This window comes from Nycticebus coucang, chromosome 4 (genome assembly GCF_027406575.1).
Source record: "Nycticebus coucang isolate mNycCou1 chromosome 4, mNycCou1.pri, whole genome shotgun sequence".
In the NCBI taxonomy this organism is placed as follows: domain Eukaryota; kingdom Metazoa; phylum Chordata; class Mammalia; order Primates; family Lorisidae; genus Nycticebus; species Nycticebus coucang.
The window spans coordinates 13745913-13773313 of NC_069783.1; the positions used below are offsets into that span (position 1 = coordinate 13745913).

Below are 27401 nucleotides of genomic sequence, written 5' to 3' on the forward strand. Positions count from 1 at the left end.
AAACTTTTCCTTACAGATTTCTTTTTTCCTTTTCCTTCTTTTCTTTTTCCATTTTTCTAGTTTAAATACAATTTTCCACTGTTGCCATTTTCAATAATCAGAACTTCAATTTTGCTAGTATTTCTACCCCTATTATTTGGTTTTTCACTCAATTTTTATCCTGTAAAGTTTTCTGTTTGCTTATTTTAGTTTGATTTATAGCATTTTTGTCTTTCCTCCTTACTTGGTGGAGCTGGGGTACTGTGTCCAATCAGGTTAGCAAACAAATTCTGACCTCAAGGGAACCACCCAATCGGGCATCCACAGAGGTTGGGGGTTTTTAAGGTTGTGTCAAAGTACCATACTGTACACCTACATTGCTCTATCTCCCTCTTTCTGTGCCTCTCTTCTTTTTGTCAATATTCCCTTTTACCCACCCCCTCTCCTTTCACTCTTTTCTTTTCTTTCTTTCATTCTTTTTCTTCCTTTTATCCCTTCTTGATATTCAACCTTCTCATCCTTCTGGTACTGTACCAAAAGGACTCATCGAAACCCTAGTCCACAGGCGTGGGAACTTAAAGAGCAAGGAAAATTAGGGCAAGAAAACAGATAAAGGAAATCACTCCTGAGGAAGAATCAGCAGAAAAATCCTGGGAACATGAAGAACCAGTCCAGAGCAACCCCTCCAAGGGAACATGAGGTAGTTACTGCAGAGGATTCCACCTATAAAGAAATGTTAGGAATGACAGAAAGAGAATTTAGAATACACATGATGAAAACAATAAAGGAAATGATGGAAACAATGAAGGAAACGGCTGATAAAGTAGAAAATAACCAAAAGGAAATCCAGAAACAGAATCAAATAAGAGATGAACTATGTGAAGAATATAGAAAGGATATAGTGGAGCTCAAGGACCTGAAGCAGTCAATTAGGGAACTTAAAGATGCAATGGAAAAGTATCAGCAACAGGTTAGACCACGAAGAAGAAAGAATTTCGGAGGTGGAGGACAAAATTCTTGAGATAACTCAGACAGTTAAAGAGGCAGAAAAGAAGAGAGAAAAAGCAGAATGTTCAATGACAGAATTATGGGACTTTATGAAGCGTTCCAACATACGAGTTATATGAATCCCAGAAGGGGAAGAAGAATACCCTAGACGAATGGAAGCCATACTAGAGAATATTATAAATGAAAATTTCCAAAATATCACCAAAGATTCTGACACACTACTTTCAGAGGGATATCGGACCCCAGGTCGCCTCAACTCTAACAAAGTTTCTCCAAGACACACTGTGATGAACATGTCCAAAATCAAGACAAAAGAAAAGACTTTTCAAGCTACCAGGAGTAAGCACAAGTTGACCTACAGGGGCAAATCTATCAGAGTGACTGCAGACTTCTCTATTGAAACTTTCCAAGCAAGAAGACAATGGTCATCTACCTTTAATCTACTTAAACACAACAATTTTTAGCCCAGAATTCTGTACCCTGCTAAGCTAAGCTTTAAAATTGATGGAGAAATCAAACCATTTACGCATATATAAACATTGAGGAAATTCACCAAAACAAGACCAGCTCTACAGGAAATACTTCAACCTGTTCTACACAATGACCATCACAATGGATCAGCAGCAAAGTAAGAGCTCAAAAATTAAAGGACAGAACCTAACTTCCACAAAGATGCAAAAGATAAAATTAAGCAATGGACTCTCACAAAATAAGATGACTAGAATACTACCACACTTATCCACTATCTCAACAAATGTTAATGGCTTGAATTCCGCACTGAAAAGATGTAGATTGGCTGACTGGATTAAAAAACACAAGTCATCCATTTGCTGACTACAGGGAACACACCTGGCTTCAAAAGACAAATTAGAACTCCGAGTCAAGGATTGGAAGACAATTTTTCAGGCAAATGGAATTCAGAAGAAAAGACGAATTGCAAACCTATTTTCAGATACATGTGGACTTAAAGCAACTAAAGTCAAAAAAAGACAAAGATGGTCACTTTATATTGGTCAAGGGAAAAACACAAGAAGACGTTTTAATTCTAAATATTTATGCACCCAATTTAAATGCTCCCAGATTCTTGAAACAGACCTCACTCAGTCTGAGCAATATGATATCTAATAATGCCATAATAACAGGGGACTTTAACACTCCTCTTACAGAGCTGGACAGATCCTTTAAACAGAAATTAAACAAAGATATAAGAGATTTAAATGAGACCCTAGAACAAAAGTGCTTGATAGACGCACATAAAACACTCCACCCCAAAGATAAAGAATATACATTCTTCTCATAACCCCATGGAACATTCTCCAAAATTGATCATATCCTGGGACATGAAACAAATATCAACAGAATCAAAAAAATTGAAATTTTACCTTGTATCTTCTCAGACCATAAGGCATTAAAGGTGGAACTCAACTCTAACAAAAACGTTCGACCCCACACAAAGGCATGGAAATTAAACAACCTTCTGTTGAATGACAGATGGGTGCAGGAAGAAATAAAACAGGAAATCCTTAACTTCCTTGAGCATAACAACAATGAAGACACAAGGTACCAAAATCTGTGGATACTGCAAAAGCAGTTTTGAGAGGAAAATTGATTACTTTAGATGCCTGCATTCAAAAAACAGAAAGAGAGCATCAACAAACTCACAAGCCATCTTATGGATTTGGAAAAAGAAGAACAATCTAAGCCTAAACCCAGTAGAAGAAAAGAAATATCCAAAATCAAATCAGAGATGATGAAATTGAAAACAAAAGAATCATTCAGAAAATTAATGAAACAAGGAGTTGGCTTTTTGAAAAAATAAATAAAATAGATAAAACATTGGCCAGACTAACTAAAAATAGAAAAGTGAAATCTCTAGTAACCTCAATCAGAAATAATAAAAGGGAAATAACAACTGATCCCACAGACAGACATATAAGAAATCTTCTCTGAATACTACCGGAAACTCTATGCCCAGAAAGTTGACAATGTGACGGAAATGGATCAATATTTAAATCACACTCTCTCTCTAGACTTAGCCAGGAAAAAATAGAGTTCCTGAACAGATCAATTTCAAGCACTGAAATTAAAGAAACAATAAAAAAGCTTCCAACTAAAAAATGCCCTGATCCAGATGGCTTCACACCAGAATTCTACCAAACCTTCAAGGAAGAGCTTATTCCGGTACTGCAGAAATTATTCCAAAAAATTGAGGAGGAAGGAATCTTCCCCAACACGTTCTATGAAGCAAACATCACCCGGATACCAAAACCAGAAAAAGACCCAACTAAAAAGGAGAATTTCAGACTAGTTTCACTCATGAATATAGATGCAAAAATCCTCAACAAAATCCTAGCCAATAGGTTACAGCTTATCATCAAAAAAAGTCATACATCATGATCAAGTAGGCTTCATCCCAGGGATGCAAGGCTGGTTTAACATATGCAAGTCCATAAACGTCATCCACCATATTAACAGAGGCAATAATAAAGATCACATGATCCTCTCAATAGATGCAGAAAAAGCATTTGATAAAATCCAGCATCCTTTTCTAATTAGAACACTGAAGAGTATAGGCATAGGTGGCACATTTCTAAAACTGATTGAAGCTATCTATGACAACCCCACAGCCAATATTTTACTGAACGGAGTAAAACTGAAAGCTTTTCCTCTTAGAACTGGAACCAGACAAGGTTGTCCTCTGTCACCTTTACTATTCAACATAGTGCTGGAAGTTCTAGCCAATACAATTAGGCAAGACAAGGAAATACAGGGAATCCAAATGGGAGCAGAGGAGGTCAAACTCTCCCTCTTTGCTGACATAATTTTATAATTAGAGAATCCCAAAGACTCAACAACTAGACTCCTGGAAGTCATCAAAAAATACAGTAATGTTTCAGGATATAAAATCAATGTCCACAAGTCAGTAGCCTTTGTATACGCCAAGAACAGTGACGATGAGAAGCTAATTAAGGACACAACTCCCTTCACCACAGTCTCAAAGAAAATGAAATACCTAGGAATATACCTAACGAAGGTGGTGAAGGACCTCTATAAAGAAAATTATGAAATCCTCAGAAAGGAAATAGCAGAGCATATTAACAAATGGAAGAACACACCATGCTCATGGATGGGAAGAATCAACATTGTTAAAAATGTCTATACTTCCCAAAGCAATCTACCTATTCAAAGCCATTCCTATCAAAATACCAACATCGTACTTTCAAGATTTGGAAAAAATGATTCTGCATTTTGTATGGAACCAGAAAAAAACCCGTATAGCTAAGGCAGTTCTTAGTAATGAAAATAAAGCTGGGGGCATCAGCATACCAGATTTTAGGCTGTACTACAAAGCCACAGTAGTCAAAACCGCATGGTACTGGCATAAATATAGAGACATAGACCCTTGGAATCAAATACAACCAGGAAATGAAACTAACATCTTACAACCACCTAATCTTTGATAAACCAAATAAGAACATACCTTGGGGGAAAGATTCCCTATTCAATAAATGGTGTTGGGAGAACTGGATATCCACATTTAAAAGACTGAAACTGAACCCACACCTTTCCCCACTCACAAAAATTGATTCAAGATGGATAAAGAACTTAAATTTAAGGCATAAAACAATAAAAATCCTCAAAGAAAGCATAGGAAAAACACTGGAAGATACTGGCCTGGGGAAAGACTTCATGAAGAAGAATGTCGTGGCAATTGCAACAACAACAAAAATAAACAAATGGGACTTCGTTAAGCTGAAAAGCTTCTGTACAGCTAAGGAGACATCAACCGAAGCGAATAGACAACCTACACAATGGGAAAGGATATTTGCATATTTTCAATCAGACAGAAGCTTGATAACTAGGATCTATAGAGAACTCAAATTAATCCACATGAAAAAAGCCAACAATCCCATATATCATGATAATGGGCAAGAGACATGAACGTTCTCTAAAGAAGACAGATGAATGGCTAACAAACATATGAAAAATGCTCATCATCCCTAATTATTAGAGAAATGTAAATCTAAACCACCCTGAGATACCATCTAACCCCAGCGAGAATGGCCCACATCACAAAATCTCAAAACTGCAGATGCTGGTGTGGATGTGGAGAGAAGGGAACACTTTTACACTGCTGGTGGAACTGCAAACTAGTACAACCTTTCTGGAAGGAAGTATGGAGAAACCTCAAAGCACTCAAGCTAGACCTCCCATTTGATCCTGCAATCCCATTAGTGGGCATCTACCCAGAAGGAAAAAAATCCTTTTATCATAAGGACACTTGTACTAGACTGTTTATTGCAGCTCAATTTACAACAGCCAAAATGTGGAAACAGCCTAAATGCCCACCAACCCAGGAATGGATTAACAAGCTGTGGTATATGTACACCATGGAATACTATTCAGCCATTAAAAAAAAATGAAGACTTGACATCCTTTGTATTAACCTGGATGGACGTGGAAGACATTATTCTTAGTAAAGCATCACAAGAATGGAGAAACAGGAATACTATGTACTCAATTTTGATATGAGGATAATTAATGACAATTAAGGACATTGTGGGGATAGGGGAAGGGGAGAGCAGAGAGAGAAAGAAGGAGGGAGAGGTGAGGAAAGGAAGAACAGAGAGAGGGAAGGAAGGAGGTGGTGGAGCCTTGGTATGTGCCACACCTTTTGGGGGCAAGACACGATTGCAGGAGGGACTTTACCTAACAAATGCAATCAGTGTAACCTGGCTTATTGTACCCTTAATGAACCCCCAACAATAAAAAAATAAATAAATACTAGGAAAAAAAAGGAGAGACCATTATGGTGAAAACTTACCAATTAACAGAGATGGAAGAAATTCAGCTAGACTCCCCAACCCCTGGTCCCAAACATTTCCAGAGTTAAGAATAAAAATAACAAGAGTACAAGGAAGCTGGCCAAGTGTACTGCTAGTATGAAGGCACCCTATTCACCGAAGGGCACTGACGTCCAGGTTTTGAAACAACAGAAAATCTACCTCCCACTTATTGGGTAAGGTCAAGTGAGGTCCAGGGCACTGTGAGTGGCACACTGTCATCACAGCATCAGGTGGAGGGGATAAGTCAGTATGTAACAGGATGCTTGCTTTGGACAATATCTATATGACTTTCACATTTACATAAAAAAACATGAGCAATGTTAAGATATCATTAGTAATTAAACTCTTTTTTTTTTTTTTTTGTAGAGACAGACTCTCACTTTATTACCCTCAGTGGAGTGCTGTGGCATCACACAGCTCACAGCAACCTCCAGCTCTTGGGCTTAGGAAATTCTCTTGCCTTAGCCTCCCGAGTAGCTGGGACTATAGATGCCTGCCACAACACTGGCTATTTTTTGTTGCAGTTTGGCTGGGGCCGGGTTTGAACCCGCCACCCTCGGTATATGGGGCCAGTGCCCTACCCACTAAGCCACAAGTGCCACCCCAATAATTAAACTCTTAAACAAGAATCTCTATCATTCCCTCTGTAAACAAAAATAGAATGGAATTCATTAAAGAATAGCTGGGTCAAGGATAAAAAGAAAATAAACTATTACTATTTTTAGCTAGTTATAAGACTATGCAATTCAAAAAAGTACATCTGAAACTCTCTTCCATAATCCCCAATTTCTATTTTTATTTTTATCCAATAGTCTCACTGCTTTGTTACCAATGTAATTTCTTTAAATGTTACAAATGTGAATAAACTTAAAAAAAAAGTTGGCTATTTTTTTTTCTTTTGCATTTTCACCTAAGATTTCAATCAAAAAAATGGGATGGGAAGCATGATCCATCCATTCCCAATGAATTAAATGACCAAAGTCAGTCTCTACTTCTAAAAACTAAAAAGGAACAAGTTAATAAATTGTTAAATAAACTTAAAATAAGTTAATAACAATGCAACAGTAAGTAAAAAACTCACCTTGCAAAGGCAAGATCTTTACTCCAAACTCTTCAAGACATTCAAGGGCTTGGATGAGATCTAGCTCCTCTTGAATGGCAGGGGGTCTATCTGCTATCAGCTGTAAGCAACACCTAAAAGAAATTAGATAAATGGTTTTTCTGGATTTTTATTTTATTTAATTAAAAAAAAATCAGATTAATATGAGGGTACAAATGATGAGGTTACATTGTGAGTGTTTCTAAAGTACAGTTCAAGTTGTAGTTGAGGCAGTTGAGCCCTTCACCCTGGGAATGCACCTCACAGTGTACATCAGTTGAGAGCTCACCCATCCCCTACCTACTCCTTCCCCTTTCTCTCCTCTCCCCTCCCTCCACTTGAATATATTTGTATTATTCTCTCATATGGGTATGTATTTGTTTTTCTGTTAGATTAATACTAGTATTGAGCACATTGGATTCTTGCATTTCCATTCTTGTGATACTTTACTAAGAAAAGTGTGTTTCAACTCCATACAGGAAAATACAAAAGATGTAAAGTCACTATGGGCGAATAGTGTTCCATGGGTGAATAGTGTTCCATGGTGTGTGTGTGTGTGTGTGTGTGTGTGTATACATACCACAGTTTATTAATCCATTCATGGGTTAATGGGCACTTGGGTTGCTTCCATGTCTTGGTAATTGTGAAGTGAGTTACAATAAATATTCTAATGCAACTGTCCTTGTGAAAAGTGATTTATTTTCTTCTGGGAAGATTCTTAGCAATGAAATTACAAGATCATATGGAATGTCTACAATTAGCTCTTAGAGCATTCTCGATACTTCTTTCCATAGGGGCTGAATTAGTTTGTAATCCCACCAGTGTAACAGCGTTGCCAACATTTGCAGCTCTGAGATGTTGTGATGAGGGCTATTCTCATTGGAGTTAGGTGATATCTCAGGGTGGTTTTGATTTTCATTTCTCTGATGATTAGGGACAATGAGAATTTTTTCATGTGTTTGTTGGCCATTCTACTGTCTTCTTCAGAAAAGGTTCTGTTTATGTCTCTTGCCCAAAGATAAGTAGGACTGTTTGCTCATTTTTGTTGATTAATTTGAATTACTACATGAGATTTTAAAAGTAACACATATTAGCAAAGTTGTCTTTCTATATTCAACAACATGAGATCCAACACATAATTATCAAAAATATGCTGCATTCTAAGCATCATTCTGCCAGGTGCTTCCTGTTTTCTTACTTAATCCTTACAGCAAGCTCATGAGATAGGCAAAGATCATCACTTACCTACCTTTTTAGAAAGCAAAAAGTGAAGCTCAGAGAGGTAAAGTAAAGTAATTGCCCGGGGTTACACTGATAGTATGTAAAAGCATTGTGGGATGAAGTATTATAATTCTATTTTCAGTGTTGTTTATAATACTGAACCTAAAGTAATGATTATATTAGAAAGGATTTTTTTTTTAAAGAATTCAAATAGTTTCCAGTTTTCTTCGAGAAAAAACAGAAATGTCTTGATTCAGGAACAATTTGGTCCCCAAAAGAAACAAGAAATGACTTAAGAAACTGCCCAAGGGGTATTTTTCTGATTAAAAAGGAAGAATTAGTCTGGTAATGCAGTACCAAGACCCACTATAGAAGAAAGTGATTTGCTGATCTAAGAATGTAGTATTTCTATGGGACATTTTAAAGCACATTTAAAAATATTCAGAGAAACTATGTTTAATAAATGTTTTATTTAATGAATAAATTTATTTTCAGATAAGTATTTGTAAAGGAACGTTGGGACACAAGACTAGAAAGACAGGTAGTGATCAGGCCACAAAGGACTTATAAGTGCAAAATCACAGACACTCAGGCCCCAGCACGGCGTCTATGCGACTGAGTGACAGATTCAGGACTAGCTCGTTCTTACAAAACTCAAGGATCTACATCAATTCAGCACTCACCTGTTCTCTTGAGCCAACTGTAAAAGGACTATAAATATTTTGTACCTTCTTTCAAAATTTTAAATATACTTACTTCTGAACCCAGGAATTCTAGTTCTAAAAATTAGCACTATAGACAGGCTCACATATGCTCAAAAACATACAATTACCAGCTGGGTTGGTTTTGAAATTAAAGAAAATAAACTGAATCAGAAACTAATTAAATAAATTCTATAAAAGTAAAATAATATAATATTCTACAATCATCAAAAAGAAATGAAATAGACCTACATATATGCATATGGACAAATCTTTATATAGAATGCAAGTAAAAAAAGCAAAGTAATGTATGTATAAATAGTAAAGAACCCAGTTGTGATTTAAGAAAGAAGAGGGGAACATTTAATAAAATGCTTTGGAAGGATAGCAAGAAACTGATTTTAAAAATAGCTGAGAGATAAAGTTGGGGGACTAGAGTGAGGAGGAAGACTTATTATCAACACATACCCTTTTGTATTGTTTAAACATTTATTGCTTTCTCAAAACAATCTAGTTAATAAATGATATTTTAATCAGTAAGAAAGTATGAGCTATTGTCTATATTCAATACAAATGTAAATACTGAAATACACCCAGGGTAACAGATCACAATCAATTCAGTGCTACACTGTGCACATAGGGCATGTATTTAAAATTAAGGTGTGTTCTGGTGGGCAAGAAAGGAATACAAAGAAGAGGAAAATACTGGAAGGACGGTTTTTTAAATGATCTCTGAGAATCACCTGCCAAAAAAGATTTAGGTCAAACACAATTTCCAGTTTCCATGGCTATTCTATTTAGTGTTTTCTTCATTTGAAACAAAAATAGAATCCCCTGGTAGAAAAGAAAAAGATTTACTAACTAAACAACTTTGTCAAGTTCAATAACTTGGTTTGAGAAAACATGACTTCTTATGAGATATCCCTAGTAGGGCGGGAGAGCTTATGTTTAAGCTTTACTGGGGTTAAAATCAGTACTTAGTCGTTTGAGGGGAGAAATGACTCTAAAATTGCTACCAACTGATACACTAAAATAACTTCCACATGAATTTAAAATTTAAATGTAAAAAAACCCCACTGAAGTACTAAAAACTTACAAGAAATATTTTAATGGGCTCGGAAATTAAGATTGTCAAAGGATGACACAGAAAAGAAACGCATTTTACAAAAATTCTGTTTAATCATTGGAAAGATAAATCATACATAATAAAAACTGGGCAACATAGTTAAAATATTAGAGATGGGCAAAGGGCAAAAGTCCCCTATGCCCAAAAGAAAACTTCTAAAAACCAATAGTAAAATGATGAACATCCTGAAAAGAAAATAAGTGAAGGAGAGAAACAGATTTCAAAAGAAAATTACAAATGCAGGTGGTAAATATGCAAAAATTAGGAAGACTGACAATTAGTTTTGAGAAGGAGCACCCCTTCAGTGCCCTAATAACAGAGAACACACTGGTACCATTTGACAACATATATCAAAATTTTGTATGTGTTTACTCTTTGATTCAGCAATTCCACTCTAAATTATTTACTCAACAGGCAAAGTTATAACTACTTTACACACTCAGTTATTATTACAATAGTCCTATAATGTCACTCTTTGTCCTCATTTTACAGGTGAAGATGGGACCCTAATGACTGACCCACAGTCACAGCTGGTAGCTGGTCAAGATTGGCTTTGCACACAAGCATCTAGCTCTAGAAACTATGATCTTATCTCTATACTCAGCTACTTCTCATATAATGAGAAGGGAAACTCGAAACCAATTAAATGCAGTTGAAAAAGGGTTAGACAAATCTACTAAGATGCTGTAAAACATATGGAAATGTTGCAGATCTATAAATGTTGGCATAATACACAACTGATAAAAGCACATAATAAAAAGAAATGTACAGTATATCTCATTTTTGTAAAATTATATATACATATATATGCAAAAGAGTGTTGGAATGATTAGGTTCAAAACATTTCATTAACTAAATAATGGATATTCACCATCAAAAAAATGTAGAAACTCTTATAAATTATTAATTAGAAAATCTGACAAGGCAGAATAAAATTAGGATATATTGTGTTGGAAAATGAGATGCAGTAAGAATAAGCAAAATCTAAGTAATTTGCAATAGACAACAGTCACTTTTTACTAAAGAGGTCCCCGGCTTACTCCAGTTTCTTTGATCAAGAAACAAAAACTCATAGATTACATGAAAAATTCAGGTCCTCTGAAAAACTGTAAATTGCCTTAAGCAGAGAAAGTAACAAAGTATGTTTCTAGAAGTGAATGAAGATTAGTTTAACATTGAACAAAGAAAAGTGCAGCAGGGACTAGAAAGGAGATGTTAAACAAAGAGAAACAAAACATACTCAGACTTCCAGGGTAGGAGTGGAAGGAGAAATATACACTGAGGGATGAGGTACTAAAAAAAAAGGAAGCTGGAAAATAACCAGTGGAAGAAAAAAGCAGATACTGGTCAGATGGGGGGAGAGGAGGCATGATAGACCACAGGCACCACTCAGAGAAACTCATTCACAGTTAGATGTAAGTAAAAAATGTATTTATTACACCTAACCTATCAAACATACTAGCTTACGGAGCCTACCTTAGATATTCTCAGAAACACATCAGACTACAGGTGGGCAAAATCATCTAACAGAAAGCCTGTTTTACAACAGAGTTGAGTATCTCCTGTAATTAGTTGAATCCTGTACTGAAAGTGAAAACCAGAATGGTTCTGAGTCCTCAAGATATGGTTCCCACTGGGTTCTGAGTCCTCAAGATAGGGTTCCCACTGAGTGTGTATTGCTTTCAGCCTACTGTCAATTTGAAAAATCTTAAGTCAAACCATTTTAAGTCAGGGATTGCTGGTAAACCACATTTTAAGTTTCTAGAATGTTAAATAATCTTTCTGAAGCATTTAATTTATTAGTCGGAGGTGACATAGCTTATTTCTTATTTGGTATTTATTAGGTTTCTAATTTTACACAAATTAACTTTATAAAAAGTAATTTTATTTATTCATTTCTGAGTCTCACTCAGTTGCCCTGAGGTTGAATGCCATGGTTTCATTCCTCACAGCAACCTCAAACTGGTAGGCTCAAGTGATCCTTTTGTCTCAGCCTCCTGAGTGGCGGGACCACAGGTGCCTACCACAGTGCCCAGTTAGTTTCTCAATTTTTAGTAGAGCCGGGGTCTCATTCTTGCTCAGGCTGGTCTCGAACTCCTGAGCTCAGGCAATCCACCTGCCTCAGCCTCCCAGAGTTCTAGGATTATAGGTGTGAGCCACACCTGACCTAAAAAATCATTTTAAACCATTAATAAATTCTTCAAAAAAAAAAAAAAATCACTGCACCGGTGTTTATCTAATTAAGATTAAGGTGTGGGGCGGCGCCTGTGGCTCAGTCGATAAGGCGCCGGCCCCATATACCGAGGGTGGCAGGTTCAAACCCAGCCCCGGCTGAACTGCAACCAAAAAACAGCTGGGCGTTGTAGCGAGCGCCTGTGGTCCCAGCTACTCAGGAGGCTGATGCAGGAGAATCACTTCAGCCCAGGAGTTGGAGGTTGCTGTGAGCTGTGTGATGCCATGGCTCACGAGGGCCATAAAGTGAGACTCTGTCTCTACGAAAAAAAAAAAAAAAGATTAAGGTGTGAATTAAAATAGCAGTATAACAGGTCAAGAGAGGAACTGAATTTATAGTCTAAAAATTTCAAGCTGGAAGGTACTTTTTGAGCTTCATCTAATTAGGTCCCTTGTCTCTAGACAAAGTGGAATTATATAAAGGACACAGACACTACCCACACATGCTGAAAATTTTCAGAACTCAAATTCACAGCTTATCACATAAATTTCTTCCAACAGGTGAGAAATTCAGACTTACAGAACACACTAAAAAAAAAAATGACCAACAGGAAGTTGCTGTATATTCATAACATCATTCGTTTACTTTTAATATTCAAGCAAAAATAACTGTGCCCCATACAGTATAGTTAGTCAATCTGTACTTGTGACAATATACTTTGCAAAGTAAAGAATAAACTAGTAAGGGAGTTTGCATATTCTGCTTCCCTCTCCTCCTTAAGGACTATTTTGGAGTTATTCTACCTGGCCAGATCCATGCAGCTATCCGTGAGGCTGGTAGAAGAATTGAAGTACTCTCTGCTGGCAGCCAAAACCAAGTCAATGCTTTTTTGGTAACTGACCCTGTACTGGGGCTTCCCTTTACGGGCTACGCCTGCAGCAGGGGACAGTGAGCAGGCGCTGCAGTGCATCATCTGCCCAGCCAGCTGGATATTGTCAAGACGACTGGAGCACAGAAGGCTTTCTGTAAATATCTGCAAAGAAGGAAAAACTAGAATTAGTGATAAAGTAGGAAGACTCAGTTCTCAACACAATGAAGGCTCTGAAATCCAAATGAAATACAGTGTAAAAATAATCCATCTTAGAGGTGAAGGTTGTATGTGTACAACATTGTAAATGTACTTACTGAATGACAATGAATTATATGCTTCACAGTGATTAATTTTACGTTATATAAATTCACCTCAATAAAAAATCATCCTTTAGAAAGAAATAATTTTACTGAATAAATAAAAATTAAGCATAACATTTTAATGTTACAACCAAGAAACTTAAAAGATTTTTCTAATATGAAAAATGAAGCTTTCCATTTTATAGACTGTATCATTCAAAACAGAACATATTAGACACACTGTCCCAACCTCAAAAGACCCACTCTGCTTAAACTGTATTTTTAAACAATTCAGTTTTTAAAAGAAAATCTCTGAATATGATACACATAATTCATAATTGATTAAATCATCTAAATTCAGTCTTACAAACCACAGAGATAAGCCACAAATATTATACTTACACCTAATCATTAAAATTACAACACACCACAATAATTTGAGTTTTTTCTAACTTGAATATTAAAAATAATTTAAATACAACAAGAGACATTGATACTCATGCAAATATTGTATCCTAGGCAAGTAATAATATCAATTAACATAAAATTAATTCTATAATTGAGTTTATCTGCTTACTCCAAGAAAAGTATAAAACAAAGCTACCTTTTAGATCTACACTAATAATGTTATATATAATTAGTATAAGAACTTTCCCAGGAATGCTCTTCCCTATAACTGTACAGTTGGATGAGAAATAGCACAGAAATAAAAGATTAAAAGAAATAAGATTTCATGGAGAAGCACAAGTATCCTTAAAATTGAAAAGACCAGGGCCAGGAGTACTGTAATGCCAGCACTCCGGGAGGCAGAAGAGGTGGACTGCTTGGGCTCAGGAGTTTGAGACCAGCCTGAGCATGAATGAGACCCCACGTCTACTAAAAATAGAAAAAAAATAGCTGGGCATTGTGGGGAGCACCTATAGTCCCAGCTACTTAGGAGGCCGAGAACCCAGGCGTTTGAGGTTGCTATGAGCCAACCTTACTCCCAGACACTCTAGCCTGGGGCAACAGAGTGACACTCTAGCTTTAAAAAAATTTAAGAAGACCATCCAATTTTCATAAGATCCTCTTATTTCATTTCTTTGCATCTAGGCTTACTGCATCAGACATTTTTAGATAGGGCTTTGTTGAGATGTCTGACAAAATCACTAATATATAAGAGGGCTCTCCTATGAAACAGATATTGTGAAAGAAAGTAAACTACCAATAAGCAACCCCAGTCACTTATATGTGACAGATGAAAATGGCTTACTCTACCCAGCTCAGTGCCCATAGCTCAGTGGTTAGGGTGCCAGCCACATACACCAGAGCTGGTAGGTTCGAACCCAGCCAGAACTCACTACTAAACAATAATGACAACAATAACAAAAAAATAGCCAGGCACTATGGTGGACGCCTGTAGTCCCCGCTACTTAGGAGGCTGAGGCAAGAGAATCACTTTAGCCCAAGAGTTTGAGGTTGCTGTGAGGTGTGACACCTCAGCACTCTACTGAGGGCAACATAGTAAGACTCTGTCTCAAACAACAACAAAAGAAAACGGCTTACTCCCAATGACTTCCAATGTCACTGTATTTCTTTGGTTTATTCAATTAAGCCAAAAGAAGTCAATACGCAATATTGAAAAACACAATTTACTTACCCCAAAACGTAAAAGATTTTGCTAAAATGAATAATAAAGACCTCTGTTCTATAAGCTAAATATAAATCTTTATCTAACATTTCCAAAATTATGCCACTGAGCTTTCTAGTTATTTTCCAAGGACAGCAAAACCTAATAACCAAAATCAGTAAGACAATATAGCATAATTTAAAAGATACTAAAATGATACTTAAAACTTTAAGTTCATCAAATCTATATTATCATCTTTGAGAACCTTTCCAAACTTGTTATAATATGCTTTCAAATGTTTTCTCAACAGAGAGAGTTAGAGGACAGGAGTCATTAAAGTATCAAAGTCTAATAAGGTGTTAAAATATCTTGAAACTGTAATATGACAAGTTGATATGACACATAACTCCACACAGAAGCTAGTTCAAATGTAATATATTTACCGCCAATTTTTCAGTCAGAATCAGAATCATAGTGAGACACTGGAAAGCACCAAAATAATGGCATTACAATGTAAAAACACTACTTTAAACATATTAGTAACACTTAGCTTTTAGATTCCATGAACATATAGATTATTTTCTTCTGAAACTCATTTCAAGTTTTGCTTTAAATGTAAAAGGGAAGTTACAGACAATTATATTATGTGATCTGAGACTGAAATCGTCTTGAGAACATTATGGTCATTTGAGCATTTAAAAACCTGAAATTCAAATAAAAAGCCACTAATTTCTCAGGGCGGCGCCTGTGGCTCAAGGAGTAGGGCGCCGGTCCCATATGCCAGAGGTGGCGGGTTCAAACCTAGCCCCGGCCAAAAACCAAAAAAAAAAAAAAAAAAAAAGCCACTAATTTCTCAACTGTCTATACTAACACTCTTTTGTTAAAAATCACCTTGAATTAAAAAGCTAAACAATGCTGTAAAATAGAGACCTGTTTATGCAGCTCTGATTTCATCAGCAGTTCGTGCTTTGTGGTATCAAGAGCAAAGTAACGTAAGAAATATCCTGTATGACTTTTGGCTCTGGTTTGTTTCACAAGAAAATTCAAATGAGAAACCTTTTCTTGACTACATCTTATTAAAAATGAGTTAGTTAAATCAATGAGTAAATCCCCCTGCATTACAGTCCCTGTCAAGTGACAACCATTTCTTAAATATCCTTTATATTCCAGAAATTACAATGTGCACTAGGGGACATGAGGAAGAACATGGTGTGATAATATCTGTTTGTTTAGGAGCTGTTGATCAATTGGAAGAAACACATAAAAAACAAATAAGTACATTTTAAAGATAGCCTTTCTTTAAAATGTTATATGAAAGGACAAGTTGTATGAAAGGACAAAGGTAGGCATCCTAGGGGACAAAATTAGTGAGCTGACTTCTGAAATTTTATCAGCATTTCCAAGTTAAAAAAAAAAAAGACAAACATATTCCAGGCCCAGAACAATGCAAAGTCACAGAAAGACAAAACAGCATGGGGGTGGGGGGGTGGGGGTGGGGGAAAGGGGTGGGGGACGGCTGATGACAGACTTGGCGAGCTATGCAGCACAGGACAGTGGAGAGGGGCAAGGGCAGGAGGGGACGGGGGGGCTGAAATCTGCTGTGGCTTTCTGAGTCATGCTGAGGAGTAGAAGTACTCTCTGGTTACTGACATGTGACCTGGAACAACTTTTACGAAGTTTCAGAAGAACACTGTGGTATAAACCAGTAAAAGAGACAGAGAAGGGAAATGAGTGGCAGGATTGCTATAGTCGAGCAGAGACAAAGACGAAACACGTTTGAAAGACTTTTCTCAGGTAGATAAGCTAAGTTTTTGTGACCACAAAAACTACAGAAGTAAGAGAAATCAAGTATGAGTCAGAGCTTTCTAGGTAAGGACTGACTCACTAAAAGACAATGATGCAATGAACAGACAGCAAAGGCAGAGGAACAAGTGTGAAAATCTCGAACTGTACACATTAGTCAGTTATCAGCTAGTATCCAACAGTATTACTGACCATGAAGCTCACTGTTATCACCTTATACCAAATAAATTATAATAATCAAAGTTCCTGAATTAAAAAGGAATAGTTTACATGGGTATCATTACCTCGTAGCAAGCATCAGGGTCGAGACACGTGTACACATTCTGCTGCATAGTTAGCATGTCCTGCAGCAATGCTCTCCAGTGAGACTCACTAACAGGAGGCTGCCTAGAAAAAAAAGAAGAGGAAAAGAAGGAAACAATTCATAAAATTTGTCTCTTTAATTGGCCAAATGTAAAAAAAAAAAAAAAAAATCCACCTCCCAAATGATCAATAGGAATATGCCCTATTTGAACTTACAGAAAAAGTTTGGATTAAAAAAGGAAAAATCGGGCAGCTATGCCTTAATAACAGATGCTGCCAAAGCAGCCTCTATAGTCTGCCTGGACACAAAGGTGAAATATCATTAAATGGTAATGGCAAAGGTAAACAAGCTGTGAGTTGCCAAGATGAAATAAAGCAGAGTTAAGATATAGCAGCTAAGATACAGCAGAAAAAGCCTTAGAGCCTTCAAATCCCATCTTCATTGCTCTACTGTCCTCAGCAGGGGGTCTTCTAACTTCAGCTGACCATTCAGACCATAGGACAACCACAGGCTGAATCGGCCATCAGTATGGAGGACAGTAACCAGGCTCACCAGCAAGCAGCACAGCACCAGTGTCTCTCGGTGGCGGTACTAGCACAGCCTCAAGCACTCCCAGAGTTATCTTCTCCGGTGAGTGCGCAGATGCAAGGAAAGAAAGCCTCAGAGAGTAGTTACAGTCTTTGCCGTGTCTGGTTCAGGAAGATGCTACACATCCTAGAAGAGCCAGCATCTTTTGCAACAATTCACAGGGACACTTTTGAAGGTTACCTCAGGGACATGTCAGTGACCACCTTCAGAAAGGCCCAGAGCACAAAGTTCTATCAGGTATTTCTAGTTCATTTATATTTCCCCCAGGCCAGAGGCAATTTCCTAATCAGGGATATAGTTCTACACATGCAGTGGGGCCTATGCAATCTAGTTAATTAAAAACCATTTTACATTGATTTCCAGAGTTACAGAGCTGGGAATTAATGGTCAGATTCTCTTGAAGCAAAAAAAAGGGTTTTAACAATTTCACTCATAATCTCAGGCTAGTTGTGTGATCATAAGCAAGTCATTTAATATTTATGAATTTCACTTTTTTCACTGAAAGCCCAACTCAGAGAGGGAAGAGAAACTGATGAGACTAATTTTGACAAAACATTAGGATTGAAGCAAGATGCTCCTGAACATAAAAGTTCAAATACCCATATAGATTTGAATAAATATTTTAACCATTCTGAGCTTTAGATTCCTTTATTGTATATCATGAAGATATACAATAAACTAGAATATATGAAAAAGCCCTCCCACTTTTCTGGTATATAATAAGTATTTAACAAATGTGAATGAATGAATCTGAGCTTGGAAACACATTGTTTTTAAATTACTTACATGATTACTAATATTGTCCAGTAGGAAACAGCGTATACTATAATTCTCTCTTCCTCACTGAAAAGTTCATCCTAGTTGACTATGTGAGTTTAGAATCATCATTTACATTTCACCTTCTAGTCTTGAAGTTCTACATGATCATGAAGATCAGTATTCAAAAGGCAGATTTTGTTTGGTCCTGTTTTATGTCTGTCAAATACCAACTCAATATTCTTTCTTTTTCATATATCTCTTTCTATTTTATCCAACATTTATCCAAGTAGCAGAATATCTGATGAAGTGAGTGTCCATCTTGCACGAGCTTGATAAACTCAGACCCAGGTATTGCCTAACTGAATTTAAGTTCTCACAGCCCAGCTGTTCTGAAAACTATCAACGCTGGGGCAGATGGTATTGATGTTTTTTCACAAATGGCTAGCCTAAGTAGAGGTTTTCATTAAAATAAATTATAACAAATTATTTACCATGGCCTTTTTCAGAAGACATTAATAAATAAGAATCAAGAACAAAAATGCTACTATATGCCTAGGTATTTTGCCTGTAATATTCTGGAGGAATAACATTAAAAAAATATGTTCTTTGGGCGGTGCCTGTGGCTCAAGGAGTAGGGCGCCGGTCCCATATGCCGGAGGTAGTGGGTTCAAACCCAGCCCTGGCCAAAAACCACAAAAAAAAAAAAAAAAAAAGAAAAAGAAAAAAATATGTTCTTTGAAATTAGATATTCTTTTTAGTCACTGATTTAATAAAACTCAGTGTTTCCTGTAGAAAAAAAAAATAAGAATCAAGAGTAGAACTTCAACTAAGTAAGAGGTTTGCAGATTAACAGACAGATCCCTGAATGCAAACATAATATTAGTTGCAGCTTTGGAATGAAGGTGAATTTTCCAGGGAAGAATAGAATTGTACACAAGATGCTAAAACTTGCATTTGTAAAAGATTAGCTAATATTTGTCACCATTTAGAATATGCATAGAATATTCTACACGTATGAAAGGCCAACCCATAGAGCATACATAAAATAATTAAGATTATTCTCAACTCATCTACTTTGAAAACAGAGATCACATTATCTTACACAGTCATAGTAAATAGATCACCATAAGGAGAAATTAACTTCAGGGACTTAAAATGTATTGAAGGAACTTAGAGGAGGATGGTAGAAAATCTAGCAGCAACAGCCAGGCTTTCCTGCTGAAGAGTAAATTCTAGAGTAGGGTCAGCAGATTCGGGAAATGCTATTTATTTGTAGCTGTAAAGAAATCTTAAACTTTACATAGTCAAACCTTCTAAATTAACCATTTAATAACTATTGACAGAGAGCCATCAATAAGTAAGTCCCAACTTGAGGTACGCAGTGGCTGTTAACACTTGCGCTGAAGAAATTATGATCTAGAAGGGAACTTGAGTCCCAAGCGTGGTATGTCAGCGACCCCAGCACTGCTGCAGTACACTAGAGTCACAGAGACAGAACTGCCGAGGGAGGCGACTACACAATGCTCGCGGACTTCCAGGAAGGACAGTGCAGTTCTGTTCAGAGCCAAATGAGGTTTTCCAGATGTGACAGAGCTGGCATTTAAAAGATTAAGAAGAAATATACAACAGTGTCTGTTAGCATTGGACTTTAATTCTTTTGATATTAAGATTAAACTGTAACTCTAAATCCTAAAAATTAAGTAGGGAAAATATTTTCAAAAGGTGCAAATCCTACTTGAATCCTACTGCCCATGAACCAACTCCTTCAGGGCTGGCGAGCGAGAGGGCTTTTCCCAGGCTTCTCTACAGTTTACAGAATCTCCCAGAGTGACAAATGCAGACCCTCACCTTCCTGTGTACGCAGGGGGCTCACTCTCAAATCCACAGCTCAGCTCACACTTCTCTCCTGGCCCGTATGTCCCCTTCATGGGAGGATCTCTGCCCTGTTTTTCCACAAGCACCTCAAAGCCACAGTTTCCCTTTAATTCTTTCCTCTATTCCTAATTAATTTTATTATTTTCTTAGAAATAAATATTAATAGCATGAATCCTATGTACTCAATCTTGATATGAGGACAATTAATGACAATTAAGGTTGGGGGGGGAAGCAGAAAGAGGGATGGAGGGAGGAGGGTGGGGCCTTAGTGTGTGTCACATTTTATGGGGGCAAGACATGATTGCAAGAGGGACTTTACCTAACAATTGCAATCAGTGTAACTGGCTTATTGTACCCTCAATGAATCCCCAACAATTAAAAAAAAAAAAAAAAGAAAGAAATATTAATAAATAATAATAATGATAGAGTATTACAGTAGAACCTCCATAGTTGACCACCTCCCTACATTGACCACATGCCTGTGATAAAACTGCCTAAGGCAAGAAAAAGAAAACAGGGAAAGGAAAACAGTGTTGAGCTCACATCACACTATTTGTCTTGAGGCTGGAAAATCTCAAGACACATAGGTATTGTGCAGTCTAGCTCAGTAGATGGGAATACTTAGCCCCCAAAACACACTTTTCCAGTCTCACTTGCAAGCCGCTGAAGTCTTAAACTATTTACAAGTAAACTAAGTCTATCCCAGAAAAAAATTGCAAGAATATATATGCTAAAAAAAGATAAGCCAGACCCAGAAAGAAAAATATTGCATTCTCTCACGTGTATGTAGAATTCAAAGGAAAAAAATCTAATATACAAACACAGAGACCAAAAAAATGCTTAACAGAGACAGCTGGGGAGGCAGGATGAGAAGATGTCGATCAGAGGATATAAAATAGCAGATAAGTAGGATGAGCAGGTCTACAGGTGCAATGGACGATGCCGGGATGAGAGGCAATACCGTTGCACTCAATATGTGATTCCAGCTACATGATTAAATTTTAGTGCTCTTGCCCCCCCAAAAAGGGTACATATGTGAGGTGATTAATATGTTAATTTGTTTCACTGTAGTAACTCTTTTACTATCTATATGTATTCTGTAATAACAATGTTATATACCTTAAATGTGCAAAATAAATTTATTTTTTTAAAAAAGAAAACATAGAAAAGATATTTTGGGGGGCAGAGGCAAGAGGGCTGACTACAGCCAGTTTCCCACAGAGGCTCCCGTCCAGAAGGAGAGTTAAAGGACAAAAGTTTAGCAAGTAAGCCGATGGTTTGGAGCTGAGCCAAGAGAGAAGGTTGAAGAACGCACATCAACCCTGCTGAAGTGAGCTGAGACCCCAAGGAAACAAACAATAGGTACAAAATCCATCCCCAACCAGATGGGAGTCCCCACTCCGACGAGAACGGCTGGCAGTATACTCTATACAAACAAGCAGCAGAGTTCAGATCCTCTCCTGTTTTATTCCACGGGAGAGACAGACTCTCTAAAAACCGAAACTCCTTCCCTAGAGAGGACTTAGGATCACGCCATGGCACTCTCCCACCAGGCATGAAACTGTATAAAACTGTACACATTCTCTACCTGCAATTCTGAACTCACAGCACTCCCCTCTACTCTCATCCCAGGTCTGGAAGCCTGTCCCCCATGGAGTCCAGATTCTTGGGCATTTTCTCAAGAGGTGTGGACAGGGCATGAGCTGTTGCGGGTCTGTAATGATTCTGGAGCACGGGAGTAAGAAGATGGTGAACTGAGGGAATCATAAGGGAGAGGGAGAGGCGGTGCCCCGGGGCACAGAGCAGCAACTGCAACGGGGGGAACAATAGGGCTCACATCCCTGGGGATATCTGAAGAGACACTCCCTGCCTCTCTGAGCAACAAGAAGAAGCAGGACATCTTCTCCAATGGTAGACACTGGCGGAAGAGATCTGGCACAGAAACGCAGGCCCCGTGAGTAAAGGTAAGCCTGAGGCAGTACCAGCCTGGGTGGGCCACGGCAGGACACACACAGAGACCCCATACTCCCAGGGCAGAGCTGAGCCAGAAGGACTACTTTACTGAGCCTAAGAAGCACCCAGCCCTCATGGGATCATAGCTGAGACAAAGGAAGGCAGGCAGAGACTGGAACTTAAAGCTTATGTGAGCTCTAACGGCGCCCACCCCAAAACAGACTGCAGTTGAGACAGACACACCAGCTTGAGGCAGCAGCACAGGACAGGGCTGAGTCACAGTTTCTGTGAACTCAAACAGTGTCTGATCAACAGGGGAATATAGCCAGGACAGAAACAAATTCAGTGAAATTGTTCTGTTGGATCAGCAACCTCAACCAGGGGCGGAGCTGGAACTGAGTGAACAGCCCCAGCCTCCATTAAGCACCTGAGGCTGTCAGGCCTCACCTCCCACTGAGGCTGTCAGGCCTCACCTCCCACTGGTAACCCTGCTGGTTAGGGACAGAGAGCAACAGCCTGGACAAGGAGACATAAATCTCCTTGTGACTCAGGCAGGCACAAAACCCTGGCACACCCTGTTCATTGGAGAGAACTGAGTCACAGCCCTGCAGGGTTACCAGTGACTGGGTGTGACAGAGGCACAAAGTGGGGAAGGAGGCATCAACCCTCCCAGACTAATTCATTTGCTGAGTGGGTCTTTCAGACCTCACGGAGCACCGAAGGGAGTCATACTTGAGCTGCCAGCAGAACCCTGCTATCTAGTTGCCAGAGACCTTTTGAACTCTCCCACCTGAGACTGGTGTTGACTGGGACAATTGATTTGGACCTCTTGAGCTGGGCCAATCACCAAAGGCCTATCCAAAGTGGTACCCTGGGTGTATGGTTGTGGGAAGGTTTGATTTTCCTTTTCCACTTGTTGCCTTTTCCACTTTGATTTCCTTATCCACTTGGGGGCAGGGTGACATAATTGCTGGTTTTTCTACATAGCTGAGACTTCAACCCAGAGTAACTGATTACTGGGGTAGGACACAGACCATCTGAAAATAAGACACAGCCATTTAGCCCCTCCACATCAAGCAGGTCCCCAGTTTCTCAGGCCGAAGCACTGTACAGGTCTTTTGCAAAGCTGTAGGGGAAAAAGTACAGACACCAGTCCCAGCTTTTGGGCAAAGGGCTGGTTCATCACTACTCCAGGAGCCCCCATCCCAACTTCACCTTATCTGTTCATCTAGCCAAACACAGTAAAATAACCATGGGGTGGAATAAGCGGAAAAACTCCAATAACATGAAAAACCAGAATACATCAACTTCCCCAGGGAACGATATGGCAGACACAACCGTAGACCCCATTCATGAACAGATGGCTGAGATGTCAGAAATCGCTTTCAGAATTTGGATTACAAATTAGATTAATAAAGTGGAGGTGAAGTTAGAATTAGAAATTAAAGAAGAACTTCAAAAACTGTCTCAAGAATTCAGTGAATTCAAAGACAAAATCACCACAGATTTTGACATATTGGGACAAGAATTTGCAGCCGTCACAGATCTGAGAAATACAGTAGAATCCCTCAGTAAAAGAATGGACCAGACAAAAGAAGGGATTTCTGACATTGAAGACAAGCTTTTGAATGCTCCCAAATGCTCAAAGAGGAAGAAAAGTAGAGAGCTTCTCTAAGAGAGCTCTGGGATAATTCGAAGACAAGTAATATTCGCCTTATAGGAATATAGGAATTCCTGAAGACTATGAGGTGGCTTCGAAAAACACAGAGGATCGTCTCCATGAAACTATGAAAGAGAATTTTCCAGACATGTCAAGAGATTCTGAAATGCAGATAGCAGACAGTTTCAGAACCCCAGCACGACTCACCCCGAATAAGACTTCTCCTAGGCATGTTATAATTAACTTTACCAAATTTAAAATGAAACGAAAAATTCTGCAAGCCTTCTCAAGAGAATAGAAAGAGAGGAAGTCAAAAACTTAATGGGACATCTCAAGCAACTGGAAAAGGAAGAACATTCCAATTCCAAACTCAGCAGAAGAAAAGAAATAACCAAATTAAGAGCAGAATTCAATGAAATTGAAAACAAAAGAATTATACAACAGATCAATGAATCCAAAAGTTGGTTTTTTGAAAAGGTCGATAAAATAGATAAAACTTTGCCTAATCTAACAAGAAAAAAAAAGAGTAAGATCTCTAATTTCATCAATCAGAAATAGTAATGACAAAATAACAACAGACTCCTCAGAAATTCAAAAAATCCTTGAAAATCTGAAGGAAACAGACCAATACTTGGCAGCACGCCACCTCACTAGACTTAGCCAGAAAGAAATGGAAACTTTGAACAGGCCTATATCAAGTTCTGAAATAGCATCAACTATACAAAATCTCCTTGAAAAGAAAAGCCCAGGACCAGATGGCTTCATATCAGAATTCTACCAAACTTTTAAAAAAGAACAAGTACCTATATTACTCAACCTTTTTTAAAATCTATAAAAGAAGGAATACTACCGAACATGTTCTATGAAGCAAATATCAACTTGATCTCCAAACAAGGAAAAGACTCATGAAGAAAAGAAAATTAAAGACCAATATCACTAATGAATATTGATGTAAAAATATTCAACAAGATCCTAACAAACAGAATCCAGCAACACATTAAACAAATTATACACCATTTCCAAGTGGGTTTTATCCCAGGGTCTCAATCTATAAATATAATTCATCACATAAATAAATTAAAAAACAAAGACCATATGATTCGCTCAACTGATGCAGAAAAAGGTTTTGATAATAATCCAGCATCCTTTCATGATCAGAACACTTAAGAAAATGGGTATAAAAGGGACATTTCTTAAACTGATACAGGCCATGTACAGCAAATCCACAGTCAATATCCTATTGAATGGAGATAAATGAAATCATTTCCATTCAGATCAGGAACCAGGCAAAGTTTCCCATTATCTCCACTGCTCCTTAAAAATGTAATGGAAATCTTAGCCATCACAATTAGGGAAGAAAAGCGATCAAGGTTATCCATATAGGGTCAGAAGAGATCAAACTTCCACGCTTCGCAGATGATATGACTGTGTAACTGGAAAACACCAGGGATTCTACTACAAAACACTTAGAAGTGATCAAGGAATACAGCAATGTCTCAAGTTACAAAATCAACACTCATAAATCTGTAGCCTTTATATATACCCACAAAAGTCATGCTGAAAAAACAGTCAAGGACTCTATTACGTTCACAGTAGTGCAAAAGAAGATGAAATATTTGGGAGTATACCTACCAAAGGATATGAAAGACCTCTATAAAAAGAACTATGAAACTCTGAAAAGAAATAGCTGAAGATGTTAACAAATAGAAAAACATACCATGCTCATGGCTGGGAAGAATCAACATTGTTAAAATGTCCGTAATACCCAAAGCAAAATACAATTTTAATGCAATCCCTATTAAAGCTCCAATGTCATACTTTAAAGATCACGAAAAATAATATTTTGTTTTTTTATGGAATCAGATAAAACCTCAAATAGCCAAGACATTATTCAGAAATAAAAACGAAGCAGGAGGAATCACACTACCAGACCTCAGACTATACTATAAATCGATAGTGATCAAAACAGCATGGCACTGCACAAAAACAAAGAGGTAGATGTCTGGAACAGAATAGAGAATAAAGAGATGAACCCAGCCACCTATCGTTATTTGATCTTTAACAAACAAATTAAAAACATTCAGCGGGGAAAAGATTCCCTATTTAACAAATGGTGCTGGGTGAACTAGCTGGCAACCTATAGAAGACTGAAACTGGACTCACACATTTCACCATTAAGTAAGATAGACTCTCACTAAATTAAGATTTAAACTTAAGACATGAAATTATAAAAAGTACTAGAAGAAAGTTCAGGGAAAACTCTTCAGGAAATCAGTCTGCGTGAATATTGTATGAGGAGGACACCCCCGGGCAATTGAGGGAACACCAGAAATACACTACTGGGACCTAATCAAACTAAAAAGCTTCTGCACAGCCAACAAAACAGTAAGCAAAGCAAGCAGACAGCCCTCGAATGGGAGAAGATATTTGCAGGTTATGTCTCTGACAAAGATTTAATAACCTGAATCCACAGAGAACTGAAACATTACTACCAAGAAAAGAACAAGTGATCCCATCTCAGGCTGGGCAAGGGACTTGAAGAGAAACTTCTCTGAAGAAAACAGGTGCACGGCCTACAGACATATGAAAAAATGCTCATCATCCTTAATCATCAGAGAAATGCAAATCAAAACTACTTTAAGATACCATCTACCTCCAGTATGATTAGCCTATATCACAAATTCCCAAAACCTGAGGTGCTGGCATGAATGTGGAGAAAAGGGAACACTTCTACACTGCTGGTGGGAACGTGAACTAATACGGTCCTTTTGGAAAGATGTTTGGAGAACACTTAGACCTGCAATTTCATCCTACAATTCCTCTACTAGTTATATATCCAGAAGACCAAAATCACATTATAACAAAGATATTTGTACCGAATGTTTATTGCAGCCCAATTCATAAATGCTAAGCCCATCGACCCACAAATGGATTAATAAATTGTGGTATATGTACACCATGAAATATTATGCAGCCTTAAAGAAAGATGAAGACTTTACCTCTTTCATGTTTACATGGATGGAGCTAGAACATATTCTTCTCAGTAAAGTATCTCAAGAATGGAAGATAAAGTATCCAATGTATTCAGCTGTACTATGAAACTAATTTATAGCTTTCATATGACAGCTATAATCCAATTATAGCCCAAGAATATGGGGAAAGGGGAAAGGGACGGAAGGATGAATGGAGGGAGGTTAATGGGAGTTGGACCACAGCCTTGGTGCATCTTACAAGGGTACATGTGAAATTTACTAAATGCAGAATATAAATGTCTTAAGACAGTAACTAACAAAATGCCATGGGAGGCGGAGCAAGATGGTGGCCGAGTAACAGCTTCCTTGCATCTGGGCACCATGAGTCTGGGGAGATAGTATTCCAGGCATCTCTGGCTGGTGGGACCTGCCTATCATGACCCCTGTGAGGATACAGGGAGTCAGCGAGAGACTTCTGGACCCCAAGAGGACTAAAACAGTGGAAAAATTGCAAGTGGTCACGTGTGTTCAATCCGTCTAAACCCGCCCGCAAC

At 37.9% G+C, this 27401-nt stretch overlaps 1 protein-coding gene across 2 annotated transcripts in view; it reads right to left on the minus strand.

The window, feature by feature from the left end:
- The window catches only part of NBAS (NBAS subunit of NRZ tethering complex), a 408191-nt gene that overhangs the window by 178545 nt on the left and 202245 nt on the right, over window positions 1-27401 (minus strand). For both annotated transcript variants that reach the window (XM_053587868.1, XM_053587869.1), the window contains 3 exons: window positions 17021-17123; window positions 12958-13187; window positions 6916-7028 (listed from right to left, as the gene is read on the minus strand). In XM_053587868.1, the coding sequence (XP_053443843.1) occupies window positions 6916-7028; window positions 12958-13187; window positions 17021-17123 (446 nt within the window). The remainder of the gene's footprint in view (window positions 1-6915; window positions 7029-12957; window positions 13188-17020; window positions 17124-27401) is intronic.